The sequence below is a fragment of the Mobula birostris genome, chromosome 23, assembly GCF_030028105.1.
Source record: "Mobula birostris isolate sMobBir1 chromosome 23, sMobBir1.hap1, whole genome shotgun sequence".
NCBI classification, from domain to species: domain Eukaryota; kingdom Metazoa; phylum Chordata; class Chondrichthyes; order Myliobatiformes; family Myliobatidae; genus Mobula; species Mobula birostris.
In genome coordinates, this window is record NC_092392.1 from 26,346,436 (window position 1) to 26,358,738 (window position 12,303).

The window sequence follows — 12,303 nt, forward strand, 5'->3', positions numbered from 1 at the left end:
TCACTTCTGAATGCAGAGCCCAGTGAATGTATCCTCTGTTTATCCATCCTGTTGCTTTGTACGTTTCAGTGAAGGAAACTACCAAAACAAAAGCAGCAGAGAAGCAGGTGAGGAGGAGAGTTGGAGAGTTAGAATTGTTGGAAGGACCTGTGTAAGAGGCTGAATGTGGTTGAGGAGCATGGTTTTAGATACCTGAACCATAATTTCTTATTTGTAGATACATTTCTTTTGTAGAAAGAAATAACCGCAAATGAGGTTGGTTAAATATCTTTCATTTAATGTCAGTCACACCTTCCAGAAGCTTGAGTGCTTCAGGTTTCTTGAGCAGTTGGCTTGCTAGCCTTCCTGTGTTATCTGGAGAATCAGTCAGCCCAGCATCTACTAGTTGCCTTATACACTTGGTATGCTGGCCCGCACATGCCATGTGTAAAGCTGCAAGAGAAAAAAAACTTACAATAATGTCATTTCTTATCTCAGGACAGCCAGTTACTTTGAAATGTAGTCACTATACACCATTGATTGTGTCTCAAGTGACTAGCGTCAAATCACTGCCAGACTTAATGTGTCCAGGGCAAAGAAGCGAGGTGAAAAAATGATTGTGGTCATTACACACCCAGCAAAATGCCTTTTTCCAAAAGCTCACTATAGGGCTATTAAAACAAAAACTTCACGCTATTTATGTTTCAGGCTAAGACTGTTCATCAGGACTGGAAAGGAAGGGGAAGAAGTCAGGATAAGAAGGTGGGGGGGGGGAGGTGGAGGGAAGGAAAAGGAATCCTGATGAAGTGCCTTGGCCTGAAGCGTTGTCTGTTTTATTCCTCTCCATTGATTCTGCCTGACTTAATGAGTTCTTTCAGCATTTTGTGAATATAAGTGTTGCTTTCTTTTCTGACTCTTTCCTATTTTTTAAATTCACATTTTATTTTTCTTTTATATTTCAACTTTTATGTTTTTAACTTGTTATCTTTCCTTGTGCTGACTTTTTAAAATGTGATTAACTGTGCAGTCACTTCTAGGAAAAGGAGAGACAGCATAGCTCTTCCCATTCCTCACATCTATCTTCGACCTGCTACTCAGCCAACTCCATCATGGGCACTGGCCTCCCCAGCACCGACAACGTCTTCAACAGGCGATGTCTCAAGAAGGTGGCATTCATCAAGTGGCGGGAGCTGCAACTCAGCCTGAAAGGATGGCGAAGCCAGAAACCTGGATTTATTAATTTGACGAGCAAACCTTTGGCTGTGGAATGAGAGGTGGAAAGTTGGAGAAACTTAAAGGGCCCTCTTTCTGACCAGCATGGACACGATGGACCACAGGCTTCTCATTTTATGCAAAGGAACTTGGTGAAATCTCTACTCCCTGCAAAAGGGGGCAGTGCAGTGATACAGATAAAGAGCAGCCTGGGCTCATTTGTGACCTCTGACACCTCTTGTGTGGAGTTTGCATGTTTCACTATGACTACGTGGGATTTCTCTGGGTGCTCTGATTTCTCCCGATCTGGTTGCCCACCAAATGAGATTGTAGATAACAATAAACATAAAATGGTCTCTAAAAACAATCGTAGTCTCAAAATTAAGCATTAAGCCCTGATTATGCGGGGTATAGACAATAAATTCGAGCAGGCTTTTTCCACTGAGGTTGGGTGGGACGACAACCAGAGGTCATGGCTTAAGGGTGAAAGGAACATGAGGGGAAATTTCTTCATTCAGAGGGTCATGAGAGTGTGGAATGAGCTGCTAGCACAACTGGTCCATGCGAGCTTGATTTCAACGCTTAAGAGAAGTTTGGCTAGGTACATGGATAATAGAGGACTATGGTCCTGGTGCAGGTCGATAGGAGCAGCCAGTCTAAATGGTTTTGGCACAGACTAGATGGGCTGAAGGGCCTGTTTCTGTGTTGTACTTTATAACTCTGTTTATCACTGACCAGATTCAAAATAAACCATAATCTTATTTTCAGTATCTACTGTTAAACTCCAGAGATCTGTTACTTTGAGGTAACAAATGCGAATATTGCAGACATTAGTGTGTTAAAGAGGCAGTTAAATGGAGGATGTTAGTGTGTGAACCTACTGGCAGGCCATTTTGTAGAAAGAAAATCTCACCAGAACGACCTTTGGAATCCTTTGCATGCACATCAGCTCCTAATGTGAGCAGTGTTTCTATGGTGCCTCCGTGCCCTTCCTTAAAAGACAAAAAAACAAGTTTGGTTTGCCAGCAAGTAAAGTGTTGCTTAATCTTCTGCTTGAGAGCTGTTCATGATAGATATTTACTTAACAAAGCATACGAATGAAGTTTCTAATTTTCAGTAAACAGCATATGCACACTGCTGTGAAATCTTGAGTAAAATTACACTGCTGCATTGTCAATACATTAAATAAACATTTCAAACAGCTGAACACAAATATCAGTTTCTAGTCCTCTTCACACTTACAGAGAAGCAGCAACCAGAGCTCTTGTTCCTACCCTTCGCCTCATTTCTGCTTTTTCAAAGGATGTGACAGAGACCTAAACTGCTACATACTGACTGGCATGTTGCCGTTTCTCTTAATTTCGTTGGCAGACTTCCTCCCCACCTCAGGATCTTGCTGAAAGTCTGTGCATCTAATTAACCTTGATGACGACCTCAGGAATCAATTGGGAGTGTGAGGCCTACAAGTCCTGCCCCAGCACAGGGTATTCCATTAAGGGATTACTCCAACTTTCAAATAATGTGAGAACAGCAACTCGAGTTTCAATGTGGACAGGACAAAAGAGATGATTGCGGAATTCATGAAGGACCAGGTCAATCACTCTCCATTGCACATTAGTGAAGAGCACAAAGTTACTTGCTGTGCACATAACATACAATCCAACCTGGACCCAGAACACTTCATTAGTCAAGGAGGCACAGCAGCATCTACACATTCTGAGAAGACTGAGGCACGCAAGGCTCCCTGTCCCCATTCTAATAACTTTCTACTGGAGCACAATTGAGAGTGTCCTGACTGGCATCATTGTGTGGTATGGAAGCTGCAAGGAAGATCCGCAAGATCCTACAGAGCGCAGTAAAAATCTGCCGAGAAGATCACCGGGGTCTCTCCCTCCTCCCCACCCCCCCACCTATTTGCAACATTTACTGGCAGCGTTACAGACGAAGGGCCTGAAGAATTGTTGAGGATCCCTACCACCCATCCCACTAACTCTTTGACCCTCCACAATCAGGAAGGAAGTACAGGAGCATCAGGACCAAGACCCCAGAATGGGTAACAACTTCTTCCCCCAGACTGTGAGACTAATGAATACCCCGACGCCACTGAGGACTTGTCACCAAGACAGCGAGCTGTTTACTGTTTACCTGTGCTGTGAACTAATGCATTTTGAATTATATTTTATTAACGTTTTGTGGTAATACTTTGTTTTATGTGCTGTGTGTGCTATATGTTTTGTGGGTGCACCGTGCTCCGGAGGAACGTTGTTTTGTTTGGTTGTATATGTACAGTCAGATGACAATAAACTTGAACTTAAAAATTTAATTAAAATCTTCAAGTGCAGAACCTTACTAAAAACTTCCTGAAAATGCAGGTTAGCCACAGAAAGGGGAATTGAACTGTTGCTTTGTCAGGCACACATAAGGTAATTCTTTATTCAACCATATAAAAGATGTTAGATGAATGAATAATTTCAGAACTTCACTGGTAGTTAGTTGGTTTATCAAATGCATCAACAGTGAGCATGGCCCAGATTTTCTAATTGTTATTCAGGATCCCCTCAGTGCTGAAGTAAATGCAGACTCTGCGAGTGTGAGGCTTTTTTTTAAATCTTCTGCCCAATGGGAGATCCCCCTTCCACCAAGCAGAAAGTACAAAAGCCTGAAAGCATGTACCAGCAGGCTTAAGGATAGTTTCCATCAGCGGTTATTTGATTGTTGAACCAGTCAGGTTTATTATCACTGACATATGCCATGAGGAACTTGTCGTTTTAATGCAGCATTACAGTGCAAGACATAAAAAAATCTCTATTGAGTTACAATAAAATAAATAAGAGTACAACAGAGTTCCCACTGCATGACAAGATGGACTCCTGACCTCATGATCTAACTCATCAATGTCTGCACCGTATTCTCTGCCTGAACTGCACTTTCTTTGTACCCCTGCAAAACAGTTTTTCACTGTACCTTACTACTTAAGGGTTTTCTCTTTGGAGAGAAGGAGGACAAGAGATGACTTGATGGAGATGTACAAAATAATGAGAGGCATGGATAGAGTGGACAGCCACAACCGTTTTCCCCCCGAGTAGAAATGGCTTACATAAGGAGGCATAATTTTAAGGCGTTGGGATTTTTTAGTTTCATAGGGGGCATGTCAAAAACATTTTTTTTTACACAGAGTTGTGGGTGCAGGGAACACACTTCTGGGGTGGTGGTAGTGGCAGATTAGAGATTAGAGATATTTAAAGGACTCTTAGAGAGACACATGGATGACAGAAAAAATGGAGGGCTATGTGGGAGGGAAGGGCTAGATTGATCTTAGAGTAGGTTAAAACAGCGGTCCCCAACCACCGGGCCGCGGACCAGTACCAGGCCGCGAGGAAACAATATGATTTGGCGATAGGAGTCAGCTGCACCTTTCCTCATTCCCTGTCACGGCCACTGTTGAGCTTGAACGCACGCGAGGTCATTACCTGCGCGTCATCCATGTCAGTGCGGGAAGAAGATCAACTCCTCGAGCTTGCAAATGACGGCAGGCTGAAATGTTTGACATAACATCTCTGCCGGCATTCTGGATCAAAGTCAAGGCTAAATATCCTGAGATAGCCACGAAAGCACGGAAAACGTTGCTTCCATATCCAACATATCTCTGCAATGAATGCAACGAAAACTAAACTGCGGAATAGACTGGACATAAGGAACCCCGTTCGAGTATCGCTGTCTCCCATCACCCCTCGATAGGACCGTCTTGTTGCAGGAAAACAAGCCCAGGGCTCCCACTGATTCAGCGATATTGGTGCGTTGCAATGATTTTATATGTTCATACGGGGAAAATATGTGCTGTGTGTTTAACATCCAAATGTTACTTAAAATGTTATGATGCTATTGACTTACTTATATAACCATTTAACAATTACAGCACGGAAACAGGTGATCTCTGCCCTTCTAGTCCGTGCTGAATGCTACTCTCACCTAGTCCCACCGATCTGCACTCAGCCTATAACCTTCCATTCCTTTCCTGTTCATATACCTATCCAATTTTTCTTTAAATGATAATATCGAACTTGCCTCCACCACTTCTACTGGAGTTCATTCAACACTTACTTCAAGCTCCCCTGTCCTCCCCTGATAATTGACTTATCACTATATTCAGGCGAGGAAAATATGCGCTGTGTGTTTAATATTAAATTCGTTAGATAAACCCTTTTAGAAATGAAATTGAGTGTATTAGCCACTTACCACCTATATTCCGGTCGTGATTAACACCCCACCCTCCCGAACAGATTCGCCAAAATCGATTTGTAGAAAAAAATCGGCACGTACATGCATGCGTACTGGTGCCCGCGCAAGGTTTCATGGTCATTGTAGTCTTTCTCGGGGTAAACCCAACGTATTTGACTGCTACTCTTGTCCGTTGGCAACCCTCCCCCCCATCCCCCGGGTCGGCCGGTCTGCAAGAATATTGTCAATATTAAACCGGTCCACAATGCAAAAAAGGTTGGGGACCCCTAGGTTAAAAGGTCGGCACAACATTATATGGGAAAAGACCTACAGTATACTGTGCTGTAATGTTCTTCGTTCTGTGACCATAATAAATTAATTTTCTATCAATTTATGTGCAGCCTAACGATCCGGCAAAAGGCCTTACCTCCTAACAAAACCAGATTTTTGGACTTCACAAATGGGAGAACTTCTGTTAAAAAGTGTTGCGAAGGATCCCCTGGCAACAAGCATTGGGCTTCATCATGGCAAGCCAGATGTCAGTACAACTCAATAATGAAAACAGATTTAGGCCTGACAATCATAATGAATAAACTGATCAACTGGATAGCTACAGTGTTGTACAATGCTAAAGCATCCTGCAATCAGTTATATGAACTGACTAACTACAGAATGGCTGCCATAGGAGGAAATTTCACTAATGCAGCCGTATGAAAGAGCTGAACAATGTCATTCCAGTTTAAGCTGGCGTTACTTACTGGTTTAAACAACAACTTACTGGTAGTCAATGAAACAAAGAAAGCAACTAAATAGTTATTTGCACTTTTTGTGTTAAACGATTGCTGCAAACGGTGGTCAGGGGTTTCTCTGTTGGAGATGAACTGTATCACTTGTGTGATCTGGCGTTTTTGTGGCATGGCTGGAGCCTCGCTGGGGCAGGACAGCTGCGGCACGTCAAGCTGGACAAATTCAATGCGGGGGAGCCGAGGCGAGGCAAGGAAAGATCCGGAGTTTGATCGACTTAAGAGCCGAGCTGAATTGAAAAGGTCAGCTACTGGCCGTGTTGAGGTGACAGAGCTCAAGTCTGAGAGCGAGGAATGACCCGAGGTTTGGATGATTTAAGCGCTGGGCCAGATTGAGATAGTTGGGGAGTCATGGTCGCAAGCGAGAGACTGGCTGGTTCGGCTCACAGCTCTGTTGAGTTTGCTCGAGTCTGTGTTGGACTGAGGCTGTGCCTGCAACCAGTGGATGTCGAGATTGCCTGCAGTGACGCCTGGATTTGTGAACTTCAGTTCTGAATGCTGTTTGCTTGCACAATTTGTTTTTCTCTCTCTCTCTCTCTCTCTGCACACCGGGTGTTTGTTTCTAATATGTTCTACTGGGGTTCTTAGTTTTGTAGCTGCCTGTGAGAAGACAAATCTCAAGCTTCTATAAGGTATACATACTTTGATAATAAAATGTACTTTGAACTTTAAGGCCTTAACATCATAAGACATAGCAATAAAATTAGGCCATTCAGCCCACTGAGTCTGCTCCACCACATCATCATGGCTGGTTTATTACCCATCTTAACCCCATTCTCCTGCCTTCCCTCTATAACCTTAGACACCCTTACTAATTAAGAACTCTCAATCTCTGCTTTAAATACACCCATTGACTTGGCCTCCACAGCCGTCTGAGGCAATGTTCCAGAGTCACTACCCTCTAGCTAAAGAAATTCCTCCTGTTATAAAGGGAGCCCTTCTATTTTGAGGCTGTGACCTCTGGTCTCCCACTATTGGAATCATCCTCTCCACATCCACTCTGTCTAGGCCTTTCAAAATTGCTGGGTCTTCTTTTGGGGAAAAAAATACCCCGTTCTTATTGGGGAAAAGATGCTGATATATCTATTTCCCTTCTGTTTTCTGAGTTAAGTGACTTTGTTTATTCCCACAACTGAAACTTTTTCTCTCCATGTCCACTATCCAATTCTTTCAATATTCAGTAAGTAAACAGATTCATCCTAAGTTATAAACACAAGAGATTCTGCAGATGCTGGAAACCCGGAGTAGTATACGCAAAATGCAGAACTCAGCAGACCAGGTAGCATTCATGGAGGGGAATAAAGAGTCAACGTTTCGGGTCGAGACCCTTCATCACAAAGAGAACTTGCACCATATTAGTTGTAACTGCACAAAAGCAAAGCAGGAAACCCCATTTGAGTCAAATTGAATGCTGTAGTCCTTGTTTATTACCTAATAGTTTCGCAAAAATTTAACCAAAATGACAATTTGGGGAGGGAATGTATTTCTGAGTATTATAGAGGATCATCCAGTTTAAGTTTAACTTTCTGTGCGTTGCTGCTCTGTAAACCAGTAAGTCAATACAGCAGTTTTCCTGCAACTGACCTTGGCTGCGTAATGCAGGGCTGTTAGGTTCAGATCTGTGGCTCTCTCGTTTATGTTCACACCAAGCTCCGTGACCAGGAACTGAATGGCTTTGTCCTGTGCTGTTACTGCAGCTCGATGCAGCGACTGGGCTCCTAATGCGTCCTTGGCTGAGATATTGGCCTGAAATACGTAGACAATGGGTTTGTGGATCACCACAATAATAATGGTACAGAAATGTCAGTCTTTCTTGTCCATCAGAGTAGACTACACCAGAGCGTGCTCAGAATGTTGGCCAATGTGACAGAACAGGTTGGCAATGCTAGTTCTCCCGCTAACCTTGCCCTTTTGCTGGCTTAGTCACCCCTCCTCGTTCTGTCCCTGGTCTAGTTTCCCTAGTGGTTCACACACCTCATCCTCCTGTTCTGCAGTCCTTGGAAGTTCCAGAGTGTCAGGGGTCAGAGGTGTGTGAAGTTGCCATCACTAGGGAGAAGGTTCTTAGGAAACTGAAAGATTTGAAGGTAGATAAGTCACCTGGACCAGATGGTGTACAGCCCAGGGTTCTGAAAGAGGTGTGGAGGTTGGAGGTTGGAGTTTTGGAGTTGACGGTTGGTGAATAGTTATATTTGAAAGTTAAAGACAAATTGTGTTGTGGAGAAAGCCTCTGTATATTTATAAATACTTTTTAACTATATAACTTTTGGGCAGCTTTTGCATTTTTTTCACCTGGCACTAAGTAAAACCCCTTGCACTAACATGCTGTTGGGGCTTACCTTCTATTTTTTTTTAACTGGTGACCCTTGTCAGGCATGCTTACCCACACCTGATGGGAGGTATGATGGGCATATACAGCAGCTAAGGAAAACAGGCAAAGATACACCTTAGTGGCCACTTTACTAGGTACACTTGCTTATTAATGCAAATAGCTAATTAGCCAACCATGTAACAGCAACTTAATGCATAAAAGCATGCAGACATGATCAAATAGTTCAGTTGTTGTTAAGACCAAACATTGGAATGGGAAATAAATTACTTTGACTGTGGAATGATTGTTGGTGCCAGACGGGGTGGTTTGAGTATCTCAGAAACAGGTGATCTCCTGGTGTTTCCACGCACAACAGTCTCTAGGGTTTACAGAGAATGGTGCGATAAACAAAAACATCCTGTGAGCGTTGAGGGAGTTCAGGGGAGACTGGTTCAAGCTGATAGGAAGGCACCAGTAACTCAAATAACCACACGTTATAACAACGATGTGCATAAAAGCATCTCTGCGTGCACAACAGCCCATTTTATTAAGTCCGGTCTTGAAGTGGATGGGCTACAGCAGCAGACCACAAGTTCCACTCCTGTATGTAATAAAGTGGCTGGAGTGTATATTTAAGGGTAAGCTGGATTACTTCCTTACTTACTAAGACAGACAAGGAGAATGTTCAGCTCATTGCATAATCTATTCAAACAAAATGCACCCTGTAGCATTCAATCTGGATTCAGATACCAAACCATCAGGAAAGTCAATGCCTAATGTTTGTGAGCCCGAGTCCATAGAGGCTGGAGGCCAGAGGCTGAAGAAGACAGCCTGTCCTGGGGTTAGCTGACTGTGTAGGTGCCTGGGTGGAAGGGTGGAAGTGGTGTTGCTTGTGTTCTCTGTTCTCCTGCCGAGGGTAGTGGACATGCATACTATGTTAGTGCAGGAATGTGTGGTGACACTTGTGGGCTGCCCCTAGCACATCCTCAAGTGTGTTGGTTGTCAACGTAAAAGATACATTTCACTGTATGTTTCGACGATCAGATGATAAATAAACTTGAATCTTGAGTATTGAATTTCCAAATAGTTAACCAGCAAATTAAAAGAGTTCTGCTGTATATGTTTACAATCAATCTACAGGCAATCTTCATGCCATGACAACTCAGGGACTGCGGCTATATTATTAATTTTTGTGACTGTATGTTTTACAGCTTTGTATAAAGCGTTTGTGATCTTGTATAAAATGTTGGTGAGCACTAATTTGGAGTACTGTGTGCAGTTTTGGTCACCTACCTACAGGAAAGATGTAAGTAAGTTTGAAAGACTACAGATAAAACTTACAAGGATGTTGTCAGGTCTGGAGGCCCTGAGGTGTAAGGAAAGATTGAATAGGTTAGGATTGTATTCTTTAGAACGCAGAAGATTGAGAGGAGATTTGATAGAGGTATACAAGATTATGAGAGGTATAGATAGGTTAAGTGCAAGCAGGCTTTTTCCACTGAGTGGATGGGACTATAACCAGAGGTCACGGCTCAAGGGCGAAAGGCGAGGTTTAAGGGGAACATGAGGGAAAACTTCTTCACAGAGGGTCGTGAGAGTGTGGAATAAGCTGCCAGCACAAGTAGTCCACGTGAGCTCGATTTCAATGTTTAAGAGGAGTTTGGATAGGTACATAGTAGTAGGAATATGGAGGGCTATGGTCCCGGTGCAGGTTGATGGGAGTAGGCAGTTTAAATGGTTTTGGCAAGGACTTGATGGGCTGAAGGGCCTGCTTCTGTGCTGTACCTCTTTATGCCTTTTCTGTGCTTTTGTAATTGTACGTGCTATGTGTGCCTTGTGCTATGTGTGACTGCTGGTACTGTTTTTCACCCTGATCCCAGAGGACTACTGTTTCATTTTGCTGTACTCATGGGTAGGGTTGATAACAATGAAACTTGTACTTAAATTTGAACTTGAACTTCCTTGCTTCTATACTTAATGCTTAAGAGAGCATCTGCATATCTTTTTAATCAGTCTGTCAACCAGTTCTGCCACATTTACCACAAACAGGAGTACAAGCTTATACATGGCAGAGTCCTCCACACCTCTCAGTACCCTCCCTATGCCTGTGCAGAAAACTGAGGGGTCAACAGAAGTTCAAAGTAAATGTATTATCAATATATATGTCACCATTGACTACCCTGAGTTTTATTTTCTTGCAGGTATTCACAGCAGAACAAAGAAATACAGAGGAATCAATGAAAAACTACACACAAAGACTGAAAGTCCTTGAAGTTGTTATGATTATACAGTAATATGATGAAGTAAAGAGAGCTGCTACCATCAGGAAGGAGGTACAAGAGCTAGTAGGTCCCCTACTGCCAGGTTCAGGAACAGTTATTACTCTTCAACCATCAGGCTCCTGAACCAATGTGGATACCTTCATTCACTACAACTCTGAATTGATACCTGAACAAAACCAGTTCCAAGGACTCAACAACTCACATTCTGTTTTCTTTCACTCTAAGATCAATCTAACCCTTCCCTCTGACAAAGCCCTCCATCTTTTTTTTCAGTCATCCATGTGCCTATCCAAAGCTTCCTAAATGCCCCTAATGTATCTGCTTCTACCACCACCCCTGGCAGGGTGTTCCACACACTCACCACTCAGAGTAAGTAAAAAACTTAATACTTTCCTCCAATCACCTTAAAATTATTTCTCCTCATATTAGCCATTTCCATCTGGGAAAACAGTCCAGAAGAGGACTTGAGGCAACTAAGTCCATCTAGACCATCATGAACATATCTATGCAGATCCCAGTTCACTCCCGACATTTCTATCATTGGTAGTTAGCGTACCGGCAAGCTGGGTTAAGAGTCTGCCACGACAATGCCAGAGAACCTGAGTTAGATTCCACCACTATCTGTGAGGGTTAGGGTTAGGGTTCGTGCATTCTTCTGTGGTCATGTGGGTTTCCTCTGGGTGCTTTGGTTCCTTCCTATGTTCCAGAGACATACAGGTTCATTAGGCAGCGCAGGCTCATTGGTCCGGAAGATCCTGTTACCGTGCTGTATCTCTAAATAAAATAAAAAGTCCTTAGCTATCTGATTGATCTATGCCCTGAAGGCACCTCTTATCAAGACACCTCTTCAAGACACCTTCATCAAGACACCTCTTATCCTATAACTATCTTCAGCTCCATTCCACAGGGCAGAGTGATGTCCTGTACTGATTTTTGAGATACAAGCTTTACAACACATCCAAGCCCTGTAACCCAATAGGCTCTACATACCAGTTAGCTGTATTCAGGTCTCAACTCACCCTGTGTTTCTTTAGCAACAGCTTTGCAATCCCAATGTGGCCGTTCTGCACAGCGTCCATGAATGGTGTAACACCACAGCTGTCTTTGGCGTCTGATCCGTAACCACACCTACAAACAATTGAGAACAGCACTTCAAAGCAGCAGTAAGTGGGACACCACGAGCTCCAGGTTTCTCACTAAGAAAACATCACCATATATTGTTGCCTTTTCATCATGTTCAGATCAATATTGGAAACCCCTACCCAACTTTAAGTGGACATCACTACTACAGGAATTGTAGTCGTTCAGACATGCTGTGCATGGCAGTCCAAATGAAATATTGTCTGTCCATATCCTTCCACAGATGTGGAATTCCTCACCCATTTTGTTTTTGTTTTTTCTCCAGATTCCAGCATCTACAGCCTCTTATGTCCTGTGCATACATTTTCTTTGATTCTATTGTTATTTAGACTCACCGCAGGTCTGACAACCAGGGAGAGGT

At 43.1% G+C, this 12,303-nt stretch overlaps 1 protein-coding gene across 2 annotated transcripts in view; it reads right to left on the reverse strand.

Moving 5' to 3' along the window:
• Nucleotides 1–240: 240 nt before the first annotated feature.
• Nucleotides 241–12,303, reverse strand: part of ankrd16 (ankyrin repeat domain 16) — a 30,474-nt gene continuing 18,411 nt past the window's right edge. The window contains exons 4-7 of one of the 2 annotated variants that reach the window (XM_072241370.1): nucleotides 11,822–11,930; nucleotides 7,797–7,958; nucleotides 2,105–2,183; nucleotides 241–432 (exon numbers count right to left, since the gene is read on the reverse strand). In XM_072241370.1, the coding sequence (XP_072097471.1) occupies nucleotides 272–432; nucleotides 2,105–2,183; nucleotides 7,797–7,958; nucleotides 11,822–11,930 (511 nt within the window). In that variant the 3' untranslated portion in view covers nucleotides 241–271. Of the gene's footprint in view, nucleotides 433–2,072; nucleotides 2,184–7,796; nucleotides 7,959–11,821; nucleotides 11,931–12,303 lie in introns of both variants that reach the window. The other variant, XM_072241371.1, reaches the window with a different exon arrangement.